The sequence below is a fragment of the Seriola lalandi genome, unplaced genomic scaffold, assembly GCF_002814215.2.
Source record: "Seriola lalandi dorsalis isolate HSWRI2012SDOR001 ecotype SW California unplaced genomic scaffold, Sedor1 jcf7180002054825, whole genome shotgun sequence".
Classification (NCBI taxonomy): Eukaryota; Metazoa; Chordata; class Actinopteri; order Carangiformes; family Carangidae; genus Seriola; species Seriola lalandi.
In genome coordinates this window covers 1,233,092-1,253,367 of record NW_019525378.1, presented here as the reverse complement: position 1 = coordinate 1,253,367, position 20,276 = coordinate 1,233,092, and the positions used below count along the sequence as shown (strand labels likewise).

Below are 20,276 nucleotides of genomic sequence, written 5' to 3'. Positions count from 1 at the left end.
GGGGGGGCGTGGAGAGGGGAGTGGGTTGGTGGTTAAAGAGCTGCTTAATTACTGCCTGGCAGTTCTGGCATGCTCTCACACCCTGAGAACAGACACACACACACACACACACACACACACACACACACACACACACACACACAGATCTTCATCACCCCATAACACATTACTCCTTCCATATGGCACATCTTCCACATATTGCTACACTACAGTCACCTTTATCCACGCTGGGTTTGAGCCCACAAACTGGGCAGGGTTTGAGTCATTCCCTCCTCCTTTCACATTTGTGTTTGTGTTTGTGTGTGCATGTGTGTGTCTAATCTTATCGCTAGTCAGAGTACAGAGTCAACACTGCTACAACTTGTAACACTCTCAGGACGAGCAGGATGTGTAACTGTGATGTTTATTTGGCTGCTGACTCCATGATTTAAGCAGAAGAAATGACACTGCACTGACTCTGATTCCAGATCAGATATAAGAGGCCTATTCTTCATCCTGGAGTTGTAGCTACAATGTCATCCAGTGGTGGAGGAACTATTCAGATCCTTTACTTAGGAAAAAGTAACATTACCACCCTGTGAAAATATTCCATTACAAGCATGTAAAGTATTTCTTTATTAGTGCAAGTACAAAAATGTATTCATGTAATGTAATGTTTGTAGTATTCAGCACAGAAAATTGGCCTCTCCAGTCTTACAGAATTAAATTTATCACTGGATTAATGACCTTTAGGCAATTAAACAATTAGGTGATGGACAATAACAATTGTGATGATTAAATAATTGTTTATTCATTCATTTTTCAAACAAAAATGCCCAAAATTCACAGATTATGGGTACAGTTTTTTACAGACCTTTGGGTTTTGGACTTCTGCTCGGATACAAAGCAAGAAATGTGAAGATGTCAGCTCTCAAAATTGTGATGGGGATTTTCAAAATTATTCATGTTCTATAAACTAAACAATTAGTCAATTAATCATGAAAATAGTAGGTATATTATTCAATGATGAAAGTAGCCCTATCACTGATTGTCTTGGCGGAAGTTTTAGATTACTTTGATGTAATAATTTAGAATATATAAAATAAAAAAAGGCCTTTACAAATATTTTGGATCTAAAATGTTTTTTCTGGTCTGTATCATATTGAAAGTGCAATTTATAGTTGTATCATTGGATTATGTCACTATTAGATTCATAGTTTATTATGGGGTTGTAAATTCAGGGTTGTAAATTATCCATTTAGTATCACAGATGAGGTAATCCAAAAGGAACTGGCACTTATATGAATCTGAATCTTATGACTTTGAGTCTATTGTAGTTCCGCTTCTACCTGTGAGAGTGTAATAAGTCAGTTGAGGCACTTCATTATCATTCCTAAGGTGTCTTCCAGTACCTCGGACTATAAGGGTGATGCGTCTGACGTCCTCTGGCTTCTCTGGATTCTTCACCATGTACACGCCCTCGTCTCCCTCACCCACAGCGTCTACAATGAGGTGGCTGAGGTGGCGGTTGAGTTTGGTCCGATTGTTGACCACGAGACCGCCCTGCATCAGGACCACATCAGGCGCCCTCGGAGCAGACCTGTTGCGAAACGTGACCTCCAACATGAGCGAGGGCAGCAGGATGTGAAAGTCCTCCCCATGGAACAAGGTCATGGAGTCGTCATCGACTGGATTATACGATGGACAAAGGAAGGAGGAAGCATTGACAAACACATAAGAGGAAGAGAAAAGCTTATAGTACCGCTGATGAGTGATTAACTCAGAGTTATATGTGAAGAACTGCACAAAAGTCTTACCTTTCACAGGGGCAGAAAGAACTGTGGACGAAGATGAAAGAAAATACAAATGAAAAGTGATATCAGTAAGATTTAGCAGCTAAACTGAAGTACAGTGTCTGAGTCCTTTTCTTCTCCATTAAAATAAATCTTTGTTGCTGTTTTTCAATCTACAGTGATTTTTCTCACACTTTCTTCTGGATACTAAATATATTGTTTATTAGACAAATGGAGTGTCCCAGCGCCATCAAAATGATCTTAAACTATTAAAGAAAATAATGCTACCTAATAAATAATACAGGTTTAGCATAACAAGGTAAAAACAGTAAGCACTGACGCTGGTGGAATAAGACACAATTTCCATATTTCCCAATCTCTATAAGAGGGAACTTTTTTTTTTTTGACATACCTACGGTGACCAGGAAGCTGAGTGTGATCACACTGATGGTCCCCATCCTGCCTGATTCTATTGTTTTTGGAGAGAAAAAAATAAAGCTGTATGTGTTCGTAGACAATCAACATAGCAGGCAAAATTAATATTTTGCTATGGTAGTTGTAGGCCTGTATTCATATTTAGACAGTTTAGCTCTAGAAATGGCTTGGACACCATGCAAACCCATTAAGATCTGAAATGAAGTGACTACTGCTATTAGCTGGAACACTAGCTGAAATGCAATAACAATGTTTTGGGCCTAATTCTAGATTCATATCACCCCTCCAAAACCAAATAAATTGTCCCTTGAGACAAGGCTGATTCATGCACCAAATCTAATGAAACCCTGCTCATTATTTGGGAGATGTCCAGCTGACACACACAAACACGCACGCACACACACAAACACACACACACGCGCACACACACACACACACACACACACACGCCATTAGATAGACAATAAATTGACACATTATTCTCAATATTCTCCTTCAGTAATGTCACAGTCAATGATCTAAGGTGTAAAATGTCCCTCACAGTATAAACCTCCTGCTGCAAAGATTCAAGAAGTACATGAATCTCTTTAACATCATTTCTCTGTCGCTAAAATCACTATAGAATCCTATGAAGAGAACAGCGAGTATGCTGATATGATCCATGTCTATTATGGATCTTCTCAGCCGTAAAAAATACGCTGTTGCTTGAAAAGAAAAAAGTCATTGCTCCGGTGAGCTTCAAACAGGAAACTTCCAGAGTGGGAAAAGAAACAGGGCAAACGTTATTTCCACAAAAACCCGTGAAGGTTCCCGTGAAGGATCCTGACTAATTGCAGCTCTGAGGAGATATTGATGATGTGAACGGCTTTCCTCTGTGCTGAGACATCAGAGGCAACACATCAAGGGCTTGGAGCAAAAGACACCTTCCCGTGGTTTTCATTTTAAAAGCCCAGGAGGGGATCAGAAGGAAACACCTGCAGTGCTCAGAGCAGACAGAACGACATCTATGTGGCATGCAGCCAAGGTTACCTATACGCCAGAAAGGGATCCTTACAAAGTGAGAGTATGCACATCCACCTCATAATAATTGTATGAATGTTTCATTATTTAAGCAGTGTCTTTTAACAGCGTCTTTGAGGTCAGCGTTGGCTTTTCTCTCTGTCTTTCTTTCATTTTTATCCTTTAAGGTGTACTGAGAATGCAGTCAGGCTATTTAATCACACTAAAAATTTAAAGAAAAAAATCTCCCTACAGAGACTATCTGCAGACAATCTTGCTGTCCCTGTAAATTCAATCTATCAGCCATTACCTAGAGGTTATTATTGGACTTCGGACATAAAAAAACAGCCTGTGGCACAACCTTTGTTGAGAAAGCCAGTGACAGTGCCATTATAACTTAATAGCATACCTGAGCTCAATTTAAAATGAGGGCCACGAGTAGATTTATGGGTCAAAGTTAGCGTTGTTTAAAGGCCATACCAACAGCTATTTATGTCTTAAAGAGGCCCTTCTCTTTTTAAGTGTATGTGCATGTTCACCGGGGGCCACCTGGCTTTGGATCACTGTCAAGGATTGTCTATTGATTATGTGCCTGAATTTAAACACAGAATAATTCTTGACTGACAGGATCATTCAAATCGTGGTGATTACTGAGTAATGACCTGGCTGCTGAGTTTCCAACAGGAAATGTCCTGTACGAGAACATCTTTTCCTCCAGACCTTGTGACGGTTTCAGAGAGGGATCACGATTAAAAGCAACACAGAGGGGATTACGATGATCTGAACTTCTCTCTGCTACACTGAGGCATCTGAGGTAACACATCAAGAGTTTGTGCAAAAGAGGTTTTGCTGCGGTTTTCATTTACAAAGCCCAGGAAGGGACTGGGAGGGAACACCTGCAGTGCACACAGTCACACTTTGCAGGACCTAATAAACACGCAGTAAAGATTAAAGTGTCTCATGGTAACACAGCAGACATCATAACACATCCAAATTGCTGTCGCAAATGATGCAGCATTAAGACATCTTCACTCTGTGTATAAATTATGTGCTGGCGTTCTACATGTCTGCCACTTGTCTGTCTTTGTGTTTGTGTTGTTCTTTATTGTTGAATTAGGGTAATTAACATTTCACTGTGGCGTTATCTGACAATCAGAGCTGCTCTTTCACAGAAGGCCTCATACAGCCCTCTGCACTGTGTCTGCCACATCCTCACACCACACTCTGGGCAGAAAGCCTAAAAGCCCACTGATTTTATTGTATCTGAAACAAAATATGGAACAAAACTGCGTCACACAGAACAGTGTCTCTTGGCAAACAAATCCTTAGTGTCCTTTGCTACAGTCATCTGTATGACTCAAATTACACTGTAATTTTATTTCTGTAGCCCCCATCTTTGTTTCGGGAATTCTTGTCCGGGTTTGAACCTTTCTTTGAGGCTGCAGCATCATAACTTCCAGCAAAAAAAAAAGAAAAAGACTTGACCCCCAGCAGCTGTCAGCATTTAATTAATACAGCAATTGCACACGTGACATTGGTTGGCTCTAGTGAAAGAGAGAAGTGAACCACGTCCATCTGTTTGTGCCAGCAGTAGCCCTCACAGGAGTCACCAAGGCCAATCTGGTGTTTCTATGGTGACTTTGGACTTCTAAAAATCCAAAGTCTTCTCCTTTGTTTCTGTTTGATTTTGAGTATTTGAGGCCAAAATGAACACTACAAGGTCTGCCCCAGTGAGCACAAACATGCAGGCACATGAAAACACATGCAATAAGCTGAATCATTAGCTTATTCATGCACTTGTCCTTTGGGCTGTAAACCATGGTCACAGGAAAATATGCCATCTGCTACCTTCCCCTGACTTGCTCTCCCTTCACTTAGCTTCTTTCAGTCTTAATTCGACCTCTCTTCCCTCTTTGCTTTTTCTCCCATTCTCTCACTTCTCCTGTCAACATTCTCACATCTTCCAGTGTTACTTTCTACCATCGTCACATCCTTGTCCACTTCTGCTGCCTTCCTCAACTTTCTATGCTTCTGTTTGACAGCTCCGCATCATCTCTCATTTTCTTTCCCCCTACATTTTGTCTTCTCAGTATGACTCCTCTCAACCCGAACCCCCCACATCGCTCTGTATCTCTGAGCATCTCTCATATCTCTTCCCCTTTTTCTTTGCATTTCTCTCTGAATCAAGCTCTCTCTCTCTTTCTCTTCATCACGTCTCTTTCATCCTCTCCTCCTCCTTATCTTATATAATCCAAGCCTGTGCATCCCACTCTGAAATCAAAGCCTGTGTCTGTGTTCCTTCAAACTCCTGCTTACTGGAAGGACAGACTGGTCTTTGTCCGCGGGCTTTAAAGAGGCGGAAATGCCTTCAATGACTGCAGATGTGGGGACCCTACAAAGCTACCACTGTGGCCTCATCATTTCTCCTTCTCTTTTCTTTGGACAAGTGATGAGGAGAAATGAGTCTACATGAGGGAAAGTCGCCCTCATGATGTTGAGGCTTGCCAGACGTGAGCTAAGACGCTTATTCACACACACACACACACACACACATGCACATACTGTACTCTCTTCTCGACATTTATAAATTATGAGGCATCAAAAAGGAAAAAACTGCTGCTGCACCAAGAGACACACACATGAAAGTGGCTGGATGTTTACTTAAGGTGCACCACTATCTTCAAGCAAGTATGGGGGTCTCCCTTAGCTAAAAAGGGGGGCATTCAAAATTCAAAAACTTCACATTTTCGACCCTGATGATCCCAACGATACTGGCCTCTGCATCACTACAACTCATCTCATGTCTCAGATCAGCACAGCAGAGAGAGATGATGCAGGGAAAAGGCTCAAACAAGCGGAAAATCTTGTCTAGACAAAATCCAAATGTATAATTTGTAAAGTTTGTCCTAGAGAAGAAGCCTCCAGCAGGCTGGCCTGCACTGAACTAATGGATAAGACAGGCTTCCACCATATTGCTTGCACCTGTCAGATTCGTGAAAATCAGTGTACATGAGGGAGGAGTGGGGAGGGGGTAGAGGAGCTACGTGCAGTATTGACAAACACACAAGAAGAGGTGATGAGAGCACAGAGGAAACGGATTTGGTTTATGGTAAAGATAATTATGCAGACAAGACTGGATGTGCTGATGAGAGCACCATTGCTCTCATGTGTGTAGGGCCTTCCCGCAGCTCCGGTCACAGTCTATGAGCAGCACACTGCAGGCAGAGGCGACACAGCCAGAAAGGCTTTAGGCTGGAGCATCCTCCTAGATAATGGAAGCTATTAAGCTTTTAAGTGTTAAGTGTTAAGAACATACAAACTATTGGACAACATCAACTTCCTTTACGCAGCCTTTGGTGATGATAAAATTAGATATGGTAGTTATATATGTAATTTTTCTATGGTGATTAGTAATTATAATACTTCATTTTTTCACATTTTGATTTAATGACCAGCTTACCTGTCTTTATTAAAGCTGTCTACATACACATTAGGCTCTAATGAACAAATGGCATCATCTTGCATCCTGCAAAATAAATCTGCATGATATTTCTGACCACTTGAATCCCACCAAGAGGCTGGGGAATAAGTGAAACTAAGCTAAAATATTCAATAAAGGCGCGGCTGGCTGCATCCCAGACAGTAAACGGGAAGGACATATTTTCACACCTTTCTTCGCGGGCAGTATGATGTCCAGCTGGTGATGAATCTCACAGCTCTTAAGTCTTATCAGTCACCTCCGGGCCGGGATAGCCGGTAAGCGCATCAACCAAAAAACTGCAGAATTTAACCCGTCACGCACCAGTCAAAATTAGGACGCTCATCCGCACATGCATGTTAGGAAAAGAAAATGCACCGTTGAGCATCTCACCTACCTTTTCGTTCGCCGGTCGGAGCTGCGGTGCAGTCTGCGGAGATGTGGGGATTCTTTCAGAGGTGAAAATCTGTGCGAACGTCGCCTGTTTGCTCCCTCGTCGTCTCCCTCCCGTTCAACCTCGCCCCCCTCAAGAGCAGCACTTCACGACTCGGGCTCAACATTTAGAAGATCTTCAGAATATGTCGGGCTCTGCTCACACTCGGAGCCACTCGACTCATGTCGGGAAACACCGGCCGCCCTTCGCCCCACGAAAGACACCTATGGTCATCTGACAGCGAGGAGGGAGTTTATTAAACAGATGATGCTGATGCAGCACAAAGGCGTTCATCCATAAACGAATTAAGTTCAGACGTTATTTAAAGTGGATGAAATTGTGTTCAGAACTATTTTTTTCAAACGACATGGATGCCTTGATACATTTTTCTCCATTATTTTCCATAAAATAAAAGCGTTTTATTGGTCGTTTCGCTTGCGGAAAAAATGATTTAGCCAACTAGATGCCAGAAATAGAAAATCCAGTTTTCTCTTCCATTATCAGGGGGAACAAACCCAACATCCTGCTTTTTCACTCTTCAATCTAAAAATACAATTAGTTGAGATGTGTTGAAAAGTCTCTGATTACCATTTTCCCATTCAAGTGGATGGTAGCTTATAATAATAATAATAATAATAATAATAACTTGGATTTTTATGGAGCCTTTCAAGGTACCCAAGGCCGCTTTACAGGGAAAGAAAAACAAAATAGGAGATGAGGCAGCTGGAGGCCATAGGCCTCGGTGAACAGGTGGGTTTTCAGCAGTTTTATTTTTGACCTGTCAGGTCTCAAGAGACACAGACTGACACCAAAGTCCTGAGTTTCCACTCAGTGAAATAATGTTTTCTGTTTTGAGCTTAAAGCTTCATTCTTTACCTCGGAAACAGTGGTTTGCGATTTAAATAAAACTCAACACAAGGTCTCCTTACTTGATGTTTTCCAGTGTTCTCAGTCAAATCTTGTGGCCTTCCTCAACTGAGCAACTTCATCAGCGAAAAAAAGGGCAAGATTTGGCTGAAAGATAAGGGAAAACTGATATAAGTGGATCTTGTGTTGTGATTTTTTTCCTTTAATAATGATGCATATATAAATATAATAAAATATACAAAAATATCCACAAAAGGAAATACACGTGGTTAAAGGTAATAGAAAATATTTAATGTTTTCATTGACAGACATTGACAGATTTCATGATTTGGTGCAAATACAAACTTGATGTTAAGATATTAACTAGTTAACAGTTCTACAAATTACAAGCTAATGAGTCTGTCTTTAAAACACCACTGATGCAGCATGAAGAAAACTCAAATGTCAGTTCTGTATCTTGTTTTTTTTTTTTTTTTTTAAACCATACAATAACAACATACCTTCAAGGCTGTATGCTAAGAAGGAGGCAAGGAGAAACATCATAAGATATTGATGTAGTAGCAGCATCAGCATTCAGGTGCCTGTATTGTGTCTCATCCCTGAACGTAATAGGATTGGATGAAGCCTTAATGGAGTAGGTGGTGGTGGTTAATGGAGACAGAGAAACAACAGATACACTGGTAGGTTCATGATTACCGTGGTATAAAAAGGCACTAAGCACTTCTTATCAGGAAAGGAAACAAGCTTTTTTCTCCATCTACTGGCCAGCGTACATGATGGATTTCTAAACAGACCCTGTGGGTTCCAAGGTTCCACCGACCAAACATGATTTACAAAACTCCCTCTTCATGGTTGGTTAGCTGCCAAAAAGGCTGATTGAGTTTAAGCACTTAACAAACAGAGAGGCAGCAGTTTAGCAGTGTTAATTCCTTCTCTGGTTGTTGTTGTGTAAAGGGTGGGGTGGAGCACACAGGAGGAGAGGGGAGAGTGACAAGGACAGTTAATGGGTAATTATTTAAACACCCTGCGTAGCAGCCACATCGTCTTTAGCTTTCGTAATTCTAAAAACTACATCTTTCCCACATGTACAAGGCAAAAGGTAAGACTGTAAGAAAAGAGTCGATTTTTGAAACATAAAAATTAGAGACATGTCTCCCTTTGGTAAGTTTCCTAAATTTTGTTTCTTACATTACTCTCTTGCAAATCAGGAAGTTGTACGTACAAAATAAGTTTCTTTGAACATTTGACGCTAACGCATGCTTCAATGCTGACAATACATGTACAAAATGTCTCTACATTTAATTGAATATGCAACTTTTGCTGCATTTGGAAAATACATTCTTCAAGTCTTTTATACAAACAAACAGCTGACTCACTAGTAAGTCATCAGTCTCTGATTTGATCCTACAAATTATAAATGTGTACACACTAGTGCATATTTCCTGTAACTTCATCACTGCGTGTATATTTAAAGTATACCCTGTTGATGCTATGTCCTCTTCCTGCCCCTCCCTTTGCCTCCTGTGAGCTGTAGATTAGTTACAGGGGCAGGGAGAGTGTGGCTTTGAAAGTCAACTTTCTGCTGAAGGATTCCTGTGAGAATGAACTCAGCAGTGACGACTGGGAGAGATGCAGCGACAGCGGGGCCACACAGCGACCAGTCCTCCTCGCAGGAAATCACTACAGTCTGAGGCTGAAAGAGACAGCGAGGTGACGGAAAATAAGAGGTGATTACGTTTCAGATTTAGATTTAAGGTGGAATAATGAGACGAATAATGATTAAATGTTAATTTACTTCACGTGAAACACTGAGAATGGAGAAACTGGTACCTTGGGAGAAGAGGGCATCTTAGGTAGAAAGGTAGCTCCACTGCAGGAGATTATGTCTTTCATTTGAACTGGCTCTGGTTTCACTGACTTCGTAACATGGATCTCATATCCCTAAGAGAGGAGATATGATTTCTCTCCATTTTTATTTAATCTCTGCAAGAACACCTCAGGAAATCAATACAAGACTCTTGAGAATAGATTTTGATATAACATATGTATACTGTTCCCTAATTGTAGCCGGTATCAGCATAATTTATGATATCAATTTGGCAGCTTTGATGAAATAGTGCAGGGTAGCAAGACTTTGTAACAGAAATGGTAACATTACTGTCTGCTTACTTATGTCAAGTGCCCATAAAATATAACCAGTACATTAACAGTAAATGTCAAATTACTTCCCACAAAGCCACAGCATAATGGTAAACAATCCACACTGTGCTCTTGTGAAGACGTGAGAGCTTTCAACAACAAAAGACACTGAGCTAAAAGCTAATCTTGTAGATAAAGGATGAAGGTCTTCTGATCTGTTACAGGCGGAGGAGGATTCTCACAATAACATTTCTGCATTCCCACCATGACTCAATATTGCTAAGTATTCCAATATTACCCACCACCCTTGTGCCTTCCGCCATGCGAAATACCACGCTGACACACTGTCAACCTCTCACTCTCAATATATAAGCAAAGAAATGAATAGGATGAGTGAGTTAGAGTACCTGCAAGAGAGGCTGACTGCTGGCAATCCTAAGAGACTCCTGCAGGCGGAAACCGAACTTCTTCTCTTGCTCTGGATCCTTCACAACATAAGCATTAGGAGACAGGAAGCTCCCAGCTTTGCCACTCTGAAACACCAGGAGAGGAGAGCGTCTGCTTGAGTATGTCTCCATAAGTGTGTGTACTATTTGTGTATACAGTTTACTTCAACATCAAAGTGCTTTTAACCTTTTCCAGCCAGTGTGTGGTGACAATGGGGATTCCTTTGGCCACCGCACACAGGAACTTGACAGTCCTGCGCACTTTATCAGTCACCAGGCAGTTCATGTCTGCTACACCTTTAGCAATGCTGCCTCGTAAACGAGCAAGCACTCTCTCCCCGGTTTCATCCACCACGCCTGTGAACAGCACCTGAGAGAATGACAGACCCAGACACCTCGGGTTGTTGTAAATCATCTCACCTTATTTGTCAGATTGACAGAACAAAATAAGAGATTTTGGAGATGGGGCCACTGAAACAAATCTGATTCTAGTCCCTGTAACTTTAGCAAAGCACATCTTTGCCGTGCATTTCACCATGTATCACTGTGTCATTCGCTGTAGCTGATTCAAATTATATTATCACTCCTCACAAATAACAAGACAGATTGCTTGGAGGAAAACTGAGCAGTTACTTGGTTCAAAACAACCATTCTTGCTTGCACAAACAAACTAAAAAGAGATAAACTGCTCTATACATCCTCTGTGTGAATGTGATACTTTGGGAAAAACACTACTAGTTGAGCAGATTAATACCAATCCCATGTTGGTCCATTACATATGAAGCTAGAGCCAGGAGGCGATTAGCCTCACCTAGCATAAACCCCAGGAGGGGGAAACAATCCTTAGAATTTTTGTCACAAGAGAGCCAGGTTCGCTGCTTCCTCCTGCCTCCAATATCTATGCTAAGCTAGGCTGATTGTAGCCTGGCTCTAGCTAGATACATACAGATATGAGAGTGGTATCAATCTTCTTATTTAATTTTATTCTTTCACACTATTTATCATTATGGTCAAATATTCCTCTTGTGCATAATTTGTATGACAAAAATGCCCACAGGTTTACAAAAACACACACACAGATAAACAAACAAGACCTTGTAGGCCTGGCTCGCAGCTTGCTGTCGACCACTAGCTGCAGGGGAAGCAGTGGAGGAGCGAGGAGTCTTTGCCACAGGAGAGGAGTTCGCAGGAGCCTGTCGCTTCCGGGATGCACTGGTGGTTGGAGTCTGGGGCTGTTAAATGAGAGAGGAAGAGGGGTGGGGGAGGTTGTGTGTTTTGGGGGAGTACCAAAATAGTGCAAGAAGGAAGACAGACAGGGTAAAGCATGAAATACACAAGGAGAAAGATGAGGAGAGGAGGAGTAAAGAAAGCAAACATGATAAAACATAAGCGTAGGAAATGACTGTGCCACTTAATTCATTAGTGTATTAATGGCGAAGCAGTTCAAACTACTCCTGTTGCTAATAGAGTGGGAGAGACCTAGACAGTCCCTGATGTTGACTGCAGTACATTATGTTGGCTGGAAAGGCTGACTCAGAGAGAGAAATGCACCAGGGCCTCTGGTCAAGGTAAAAGCTTTCCTTTTCAAGGACAGATGTTCCTGGACACTAATTATACACTACTCAGCTTTCCATTTTGTGTGATTTATGTTTCAGCCTTGAAGTATTTCAGTCAAAACAACAACTTCTAAGACCTTAAAATTTCACAAGCATGTTTAAAAGTGAAGAAATTAAGTCACCTCTGGGGCCTCCACTTTTGCATCCCGTGTCATGGAACTGACAGATGTTCCACTTTCTTCATGCTCCTCTTTCTTTTTTTTCTGGGCTGCAGATGGTCGACCTCTGCCTCTCTTCTCAACAATATCCTTCTCCATTTCCTCACTCTCTTCTTTCACCTCCACTCCAAGAGGAGATTCTTTTGCATTCTTCTTGGCTTGAGCAGTGGATGCTCTTCCTCTCCTCTTGGCTTGGACAGGGTTTTCTTCTTTTGATTCATCTTTCCCTTCTTCCTCTGTTGCCTCTGTTGTCTGGTATTTCTCCTTCCCTTTTGAGATTTTGGAGCTACTGCCAGAATCCCCCTCTATATTTTTCTGCAACTCTCTTTTCCTTCCTTTTCTTTTGTCTTTAGTCTCTCCCACATTACTGACTGCAGGAGCAACTGGTGCCTCTGCAGTTTCACTCTTTACTGCTTTTTGGCCTCTGCCCCTGGCATTCCTTTTAGGCAGAGGTGATTCCTCGCTTCCAACACCTTCCCTCTGATTTGGCTGATCTTCCTCATCTGCAGCAGTGGAATCAGAGACATTTGCATTGGCTCGGCGCTGCCCCCTTGTGGTACTGGCCTGCTGAGAGTCTGCCTTCTCTTGATCATCTTCCTGAGGAGCCACATTAGAGGATCCCTCAGTTTTCCTGCTCTTCCTGCCTCTGGCTGCAGGTTTGGGAGCTGAATTCTGATCACTCTGACTATTGACAGGAGGGATGGAGTCGGGCTCGGGCTCAGGCTCTGTTTTCCTCTGTCTTTCTCGCTGCCTGCTTCCTCTCCCTCTTTGAGAGGTCACACAGTAGCTAGAAATATCAGAGTTGAGAGAATTGGTGGAGTTAGACCTTGAAAGGACTCCCTGAGGAAAAGCATCATTATTGCCCTGCTCTGTTGTCCCTGCAGCCACTGTCCTCCTCCTACTGCTACCTCTGGCGATGGTTACCTGGGGTGGTTCACTGGTCCTTTTTTTCCCTCTGCCTCGACCTCTTCCCCTCCCCTCCTGGGTGTTTACACTTGCAGCAGATCTCTCGGAGCTGACCGAGTTGGAAGAGTTGGAGCGAGATCTGGTTCTCCTTGCTGGGACATCATCATTGGTTAATATGGTTGAGTCTTGTTCTGGCTCTGTTGTAGGGGCAGCCATTGTTCTTGTAGCTGCTCTCCGGCCTCTTGTGGGCACTCTCCTGTTTACTTCGTCCATGTTTCCTTGTTGCTCTTTTATTTGTTTTTCTTTAGTCTCTTTTTCTTTCTCCAGCCTTTCTCTTTCTTCCTTTTCTTTTGCTTCCCTCTCCATTCTTTCTCTTTCTTCCTTTTCTTTTGCTTCCCTCTCCAGTCTTGCTTGGTGTTCTTGTTCCTTCCTCTCCCTCTCAAGTCTCTCTTCTAGTTCCTTCTTTACTTTCTCTAGCCTTTCTCTTTCTTTCCTTTCTTTTGCTTCCCTCTCCAGTCTCTCTCTTTCTTCCTTTTCTTTTGCTTCCCTCTCCAGTGTTGCTTGGCGTTCTTGTTCCTTCCTCTCCCTCTCAAGTCTCTCTTCTAGTTCCTTCTTTACTTTCTCCAGTCTTTCCTTTTCTTCCTGTTCCTTTTTTTCCTTTTCTATTCTCTCTTTCTCCTCTCTGTCCAATTTCTCCTTCTCTTCTCTTTCTGCCTTTTCATGTTCCAATCTCTCCATTTCTTCACGCTCCTTTCTTTCCTTCTCCAATTTTTTGTCTTTTTCTTTCTGTAACCGATCATAGCTTTCCTTTTCTTCTTGTTCCTTTCTCTCTTTCTCTGCTCTCTCCTGTTCAAGTCTTATCCTTGCTGTATTTTCAGCCAGCAATCTATCTTGTTCTTCCTTTTCCTTTCTTTCCATTTTTTCACTCTTGTGATGTGTGAGGTTTGCAACATCTCCCTCTTCTTGTTTCTCCTTTATTGGGCTGCTATTTTTAGCACGTTCACTTCCTTCCGTTTCACACTGTTCTCCCTCTTCCTCATAATGTTTCTGCTGCCTCATGGATTTTTTCCCTCGAGCCCTCCTAGCCTGCTCTCCCTCCTCCTCTTCCTCACTCTCGTCCTCATCAGGGTTGGATTTTCCTCTCCTTCCTCTAGTAGTTGTCAAAGCTTTATTCTTCCCTCTTGTCCGTCTCTTTGGAGGTTCAGAACACACTGCCTGCTCCTCCTCCTCTCTTAATCCTGCCATTGTCCCCCTTTTATTTCTAACATTGACTCCACTGGTTCCAACTTCAGATTGTCTCCCCCTTCGTCTCTCAGGTTGTACACTAGTTTGTGTTTCCAAGGGCTGGGTTTCAACAGTAGAGACCTCAGAAATTGTGAGCGGTTGTGTCTGCTCTTCTTCAAGTTGCAGCGCCTTTGCTTTTCTTTTTCGTGGCACTAGAATTGAGTCCTCTTCGTCACTTTGCTCACCTTCACATGCACCCATGGGCTGAGTCTCAGCAACACCAATGTGCATGGGCTGGGTTTCGGTAACAGAGACTTCAGAACTAGAGAGGGGCTGTGCCTCCTCTTCAAGCTGCAGTGGCTTTGCTCTTCTTCCTCGAAAAATTGGAATTGAGTCCCCATCATCAGTGTCCTCATTTTCACTTGTAGCCATGGGCTGAGTTTCAGCAAAACCAATGTGCATGGGCTGGGTTTCAACAATTGATAAATCAGAACTAATGAGGGGCTGTGTCTGCTCTTCCAGCTGCAGTGGCTTTGCTGTTCTTGTTCCTGGACTTTGAATTGAGTCTTCATCATCACTACCCTCATCGTCACATGCACTCATCGGCTGAGTTTCTGCTGTACATAAAAGTTCACCACGGGGTCTCTGCTGAGGTTGAGCCGCCTCCTCATGAGGTACAGGAGGTGTACAGGAGGTGGGAAATCCGAAAGGCTGAGTCTCAGCGGTAGCAGTTATGTTTTTTCTCTCATCGTCATCTGTTTCACTCTCTGAATCACTGTGGCATTCTGAGGTATATACCTGTGTTGCTTCTAGAGCCAAATCAACCTGACCTTCTTTGTCAGACATTACTGAACATCTGGCAGGCTCCTCATTCTTTCCATAGGGCTGTGTGGCCTCCAGATTTAGATCATTCTCTGCAGAGGTTCTGTCTGCAGTGGAGATGGCTGCATATGCTTGGGTGTCTTCCATATTCACATTCCGATCCACAGAGACAAAAGCCTGGGTGCTCTCCATGGCCAAAGCTTGGGCCTGACACTGCAGGTGGCTGCTGTCAGACAACCCCAGCTGAAAAGACCCTTCTCTGCTGGACTGTTCATCATTTTCATAAGAAGGTTCAAGGCCAAAAGCTTGGGTGGGGTCCATGGTATGGTCTTCTGGAGGGTTGCTCTGGCAATCTCGGGTCTGAAGAATGAAGGACTGCGTCTCGGCCACAAGAAAGTCTTCATCTTCCTGGCTGTCCGAGCAGGAGGACAATCCTACAGGTCCTACAACAGGGGCTACTGCACCTGGGAGACCAGATGACAAAATATAAATATACAAGCCAGTAATATACTCAATGTTTGTCAAAGTCATGTGCTATTCAAATATATTAAAAGTAATTTACTGACCTCTAAATGGAACTGAAGAGGGACTCAGGAAAGCCTGAGTCTCCATAACTTCCACTTCTCCCTCTGGAACCAACACAAAATGAGAAAAACAAAATTAGAAGACAACATCACAATATCACAGACTTTAAAATTGCCAAATGATTTGCACAGTGGATAACAGAAGTCATAGTGTCTCTTCCAACTGAAAAACAGAGGTTCACTTTAACTGGATCACTTAACATTACAAAAACATGTGGATTCCCTTAAGCGTTTATGTGGAGAATCTCTCCCTTCCATCATGTCTTGTTAGCTAGAATTATTCATAAACAGGCATTTGATCTTTCTATTTGAGTACTACTTCCATTCATATTTTTCTTGATTTATATATAGTTGTTAATTGATAAACAGATTAATCAGTGATGAAAATAATCATTAGTTGCAGCATAAATTCATTCCACTCAGTTCTCATTTGAAAATTGATAGATTAATTACCTGATAAGCGTACAGGGGTAGAGCAATTCTGCAGAAGAGGAACCAGCAACCCAGGTGTTTTCTCTCTGCATAGGCTGGGGATCTGGCCCCCGTCTGCCTCCTGGTCCTCCACATCTGTATCACTGTCCACTCTAAGGTCCTGTGGATTGGCCGTATCCCCAGCAGGGGGCGTGCTGGATCCAACCACATCTGTGTTTGCATTAGAATCTGACTCAAAGGCTTCTGATGTGGTACCGGGAGTGACTGACAAGGTTGTGATTACAACAGGTATAACTAGAGGTGAATTGTCATCCACATCTGTGTCACTGTCAGACAGAATATCAGCGCCTCCATCTGCAGTGGTGCATGATTCTGTTGCAGCAGACACCACCACGGGTTCACTGAGGGCAAGGACAGGGATTGCCTCTTCATCTGTGTCACTGTCTAGATGTAGGATATGAGGAGCAGCGGGGGAAGATTCAGGCCCTGTTGGCTTTATATCTAATCTAGTGGGAGTTTCTTCCATCTTAGAGGTTGGTTTATTCGTTCCATTTTCCCTGTCTTCTTCCTCATCAACATCTGTGTCACTGTCTAAGTTAATATCTTTCGGCTGCATTAAAGAAGCAGTGTCAGCTGTGTGTGCTCTCTGAAATGACATGGGTTTTGCTTCTGTGGCAGCATCTGACACAGCAGCATCGTCATCCACATCAGTGTCACTGTCCACAGTGACTCCCTCAGGCTGAATAAATGAATTAACATGAGGAGGTTTGGTTTTGTCATCAGAAGAGGGCACAGTTTTAGGAGCTTTGTCTATGATATCTTCATCCTCGTCAACATCTGTATCACTGTCCATGTGAAACTGGACTGTGTTTGGTGGCTGATTGACTTGATTTGTGTTCAAGGTTACAGAACCCACAGATGCCACCCCTTCCTCCTCTCCCTCCATATCAGTGTCACTGTCCATGTTAAATGCAGGGATGGAATCTGTGGAGACTGCTGCTGTAGACAAAGGCAATTCATCTTCCCCCATGAGACTGGCACTGCTTTCCTGTTTCACTGGCAGGTGTGGTCCACTTTTCTCAGACTTTCCTTCTGGTGCTGCTCTTTCTTCCTCCCTTCCTCCCTCCTCTTCACTGTCATGCACAATTGCAAGTGCCTTTTTTTCTTCCAGCAGCTGTCCCCCCACATCTACTTCTGTCTCCTCCTTGCTAAAGCTGACATGTCTGTGAGGTCTATTTTTAGTGGAGGAGGATGGTGTGATGGGACTTTCATCCTCACTGTAAAACAGAGGAAAACAAGATGACAAGCATTATAATTCAGAAATGACAAAGGGATAAATTGTATAGAAGCATATATTTATGAGTATACATAAAAAAAAGCTGTTGCTAATTTACCTTTCAGGGACGATTTTGTTTGTGGGACTCAAGAATGTGGAGAAAGTGGGACTAGATTTATGAGACTCAGAATCAGACACTGTAAAAGACAATAAAGATGGGCGTGTAAAATATCAGATACAAAAAAACAGAGATTCATTTCGATACATATTTACTTAATTTGTATACCTAGAGCATTGCGCCTTCTGTCTCCTCCTCCCCCTCTTTCTCCATCTGAGTCTGAATCAGATTCTGGGACTAGGGTGCCCTGTGGCTGGGTTGGAGTTTTTTCAAAGGACAGGCAACTGGCTCTGACAGGAGTCTTCAGTGATGACACCCCAGCTTTTGTGCCACTGTTGACACATTTCCTGCTGTCTGTACTTTTGTCACCTCCCTTCCCACCCAAGGCATCTGGCAACCTGGATTTTATTCCTGAATTTCTGCTCACAGGAGTCCTCGGGCCCAGTTGCGAAGAGTCTACAGCACAGCTGACATACTGACATGGGATGTCCGCCACCACCAAACTGTCACCATCACTGAGGGCGTAGCGCACGTTAGGAGTCAGCTTTAAGCGGCCTTTGCGGGTTCCATTCATGCTTCCAAGGTCCCAAACCAAAGCCTCTATATCCACTTCACTGTGACAACCTCTTCTATGGTAGACAGAGATGCAGATGGTGGCATGCTGCTTGGATACTGAAGGTGCTAACAAGGGCAGGGTGCAGGTGTTGGGGTCACGGCCCAGCACATTGGCTCCCAAAAACAGGGGCAAATCTGGGTAACAGAGAACATCCATTGTAAGCAACAGTTGATAAATTACCAAACCGAAGTTGTTATAAGAACAGCAGTAAGCCACTCACCTGCCTCAGGGATGTGTGCATTTTTTAAGATGCACAGTTTAGCTAATGGTCGCTCCCTCTTATTTTCCTCCTCCTCTTCATTTTCTTCATCTGTCTCCAAGATTGAGTCACTGATTAACTGAGTAGCATCCATCCCTCACGCAGGACAGGATGACTGCTGTGCACAGATAAATGTCTGTAACGTTAACATGTAATTCCACCAATGCAAACGTGAACGTTAGAAACGTTAGCAGGTTTACCAATAGCTATCACTAGGCAACTCCACGAAGCTAACGTTAGCCGAGAAGCTAACTAATGAGGATCTCTAACATAGCTATGGTCTTAACATCCTGAACTGTTCAGTGATACCTCTCTGTTGTTTTCTTGCTAACGTCCAGTTTGTAGCAGTGATGCAAACAGTGTTAAAATGATATAACTTTTATCAACATGCTTGAACATTTCTCTGTAATTCACATCAATTCACGACAATCTGACTTCCGGCCAGTATAAAAACAAAACAACGGAAAAGTTAGTTTGGATACTTTAAACGTCATTAAAATGTCATGACAAACCTAACTACTCTTTGTATAATTAGGGCTTTATTGTGATTGAGAAAAATTCACCAAATTTAAACAATATTTGGTTAGTTTCAAAAAATAACAGCCCTAATAAACTAACATGAAAACTATGGAGGAAGTTAACGCGATTGAACGAGCAGCTTGACCGTAATTCACCAAGCAACATGGCAAAATGGTTCAAATGAGCTCGTGTTCTCATTTGCAGCGTGGGTGCATTACATTTTGTCCACTTATGAAATCGTCTATTAAGGAAAAGGTTGTACTCTGATACCCACCTTCACACGCCTGGAATAACGCACTGGAGATAAACAAAATTGTACATGCATATCCTGGAAAACCTTTACAACGCCCACAAGAGGCGTTTCAACCGCGAGCGATTGGATAGTATAACTGTCACTCAGACTGACATCTGTTGCCATTGGACGTTTAGACCACAGTGTTATTTAAGACGTCTCTGATTGGACCAAAAATGTGAGACGCGTCATTGTTCATCCATTTATTTTCGCGCCGTACCCAACCCTCTTACCTCAAAGAGACGATGGTGGATTGAGTGGAACCAGTTCACATTTGTCTAAGCCATTGACTAAACTGATCCAGCTGTCTCTATAACTTGTACAGGTTTGTGTTATAATTGTAGATAGTTCAATAAAAGAATAACAATAAAGGCCAATATTAACATATCATGTCATAAAGTGGCATTGCAAGTATCTGTTTTTCTTGCCAAGGCCCCTTATAAGTTTACTGTCAGGTACATCACTAACACAATGAGGGCTTTAAGGTAGGTCTTAGCCTTTATTATTATACTACCTTGAGTCTAATGTCAAACGGTAGTTCAAAGTCGTCATTGTTTCAGTTTTGTGTTTATATGTGGCATCACTATGTGTGTAATCAGTTTACCACACAACAACCTTATTGGGACCTGTGTGGAGGAGGAGGAGGGGTAGGGGGGGAGGAGGGGTAGGGGGCACAGCAGCTGCTTTTTTGCCTTCAGGCCCAATTGCAAAGTTACTCATTTATCAGTAGTTGACATTGGGTCATAACTCCCATCACAAAGGACTCTCATTGCATACTGTTATGGAAAATTATATAAGATTGTTTGTCATGATATCCTTTAGGGAAAATAACATGGGAAGTTTTTTGTTTTTTTTTTTTTTGTTTTTTTTTTTAAATCTGAGCTA

At 42.6% G+C, this 20,276-nt stretch overlaps 2 protein-coding genes across 3 annotated transcripts in view; both read right to left on the bottom strand.

Moving 5' to 3' along the window:
- Nucleotides 1-8,131, bottom strand: part of LOC111669885 (uncharacterized) — a 15,848-nt gene extending 7,717 nt beyond the window's left edge. Inside the window, exons 1-5 of the mRNA XM_023426376.2 lie at nt 8,047-8,131; nt 7,082-7,351; nt 2,185-2,241; nt 1,797-1,817; nt 1,392-1,667 (exon numbers count right to left, since the gene is read on the bottom strand). Of these exons, the coding sequence (XP_023282144.1) occupies nt 1,392-1,667; nt 1,797-1,817; nt 2,185-2,230 (343 nt within the window). The 5' untranslated portion in view covers nt 2,231-2,241; nt 7,082-7,351; nt 8,047-8,131. The remainder of the gene's footprint in view (nt 1-1,391; nt 1,668-1,796; nt 1,818-2,184; nt 2,242-7,081; nt 7,352-8,046) is intronic.
- A 122-nt stretch (nt 8,132-8,253) lies between these two features.
- mdc1 (mediator of DNA damage checkpoint 1) lies at nt 8,254-19,452 on the bottom strand. Of its 2 annotated transcripts, none has more exons than XM_023426381.2 (12): nt 19,374-19,452; nt 18,542-18,695; nt 17,874-18,455; nt 17,706-17,784; nt 16,333-17,588; nt 15,862-15,924; nt 12,308-15,759; nt 11,664-11,801; nt 10,757-10,939; nt 10,531-10,656; nt 9,815-9,925; nt 8,254-9,677 (listed from the first exon to the last, which is right to left on the bottom strand). In XM_023426381.2, exons 2-12 carry the CDS (start codon nt 18,672-18,674, stop codon nt 9,474-9,476), a joined length of 6,327 nt encoding a protein of 2,108 aa, XP_023282149.1. In that variant the 5' UTR covers nt 18,675-18,695; nt 19,374-19,452; the 3' UTR covers nt 8,254-9,473. The 2 variants fall into 2 exon arrangements, with proteins under 2 accessions (XP_023282149.1, XP_087035446.1); XM_087179320.1 differs by having other exon boundaries at nt 18,542-18,698; nt 19,374-19,449.
- Nucleotides 19,453-20,276: the final 824 nt, after the last annotated feature.

Bases quoted from the DNA above. Each gene is read 5' to 3' on its own strand.
- mdc1 (XM_023426381.2), bottom strand. From the start codon at position 18,674: ATGGATGCTACTCAGTTAATCAGTGACTCAATCTTGGAGACAGATGAA. The intron at 17,589-17,705 runs GTAAATTAGCAA...TCTGTTTTACAG, and splicing joins AACAAAATCGTCCCTGAAAG to TGAGGATGAAAGTCCCATCA. The intron at 10,940-11,663 runs GTCTTGTTTGTT...TCATTCTCTCAG, and splicing joins CTGCGAGCCAGGCCTACAAG to GTGCTGTTCACAGGCGTGGT.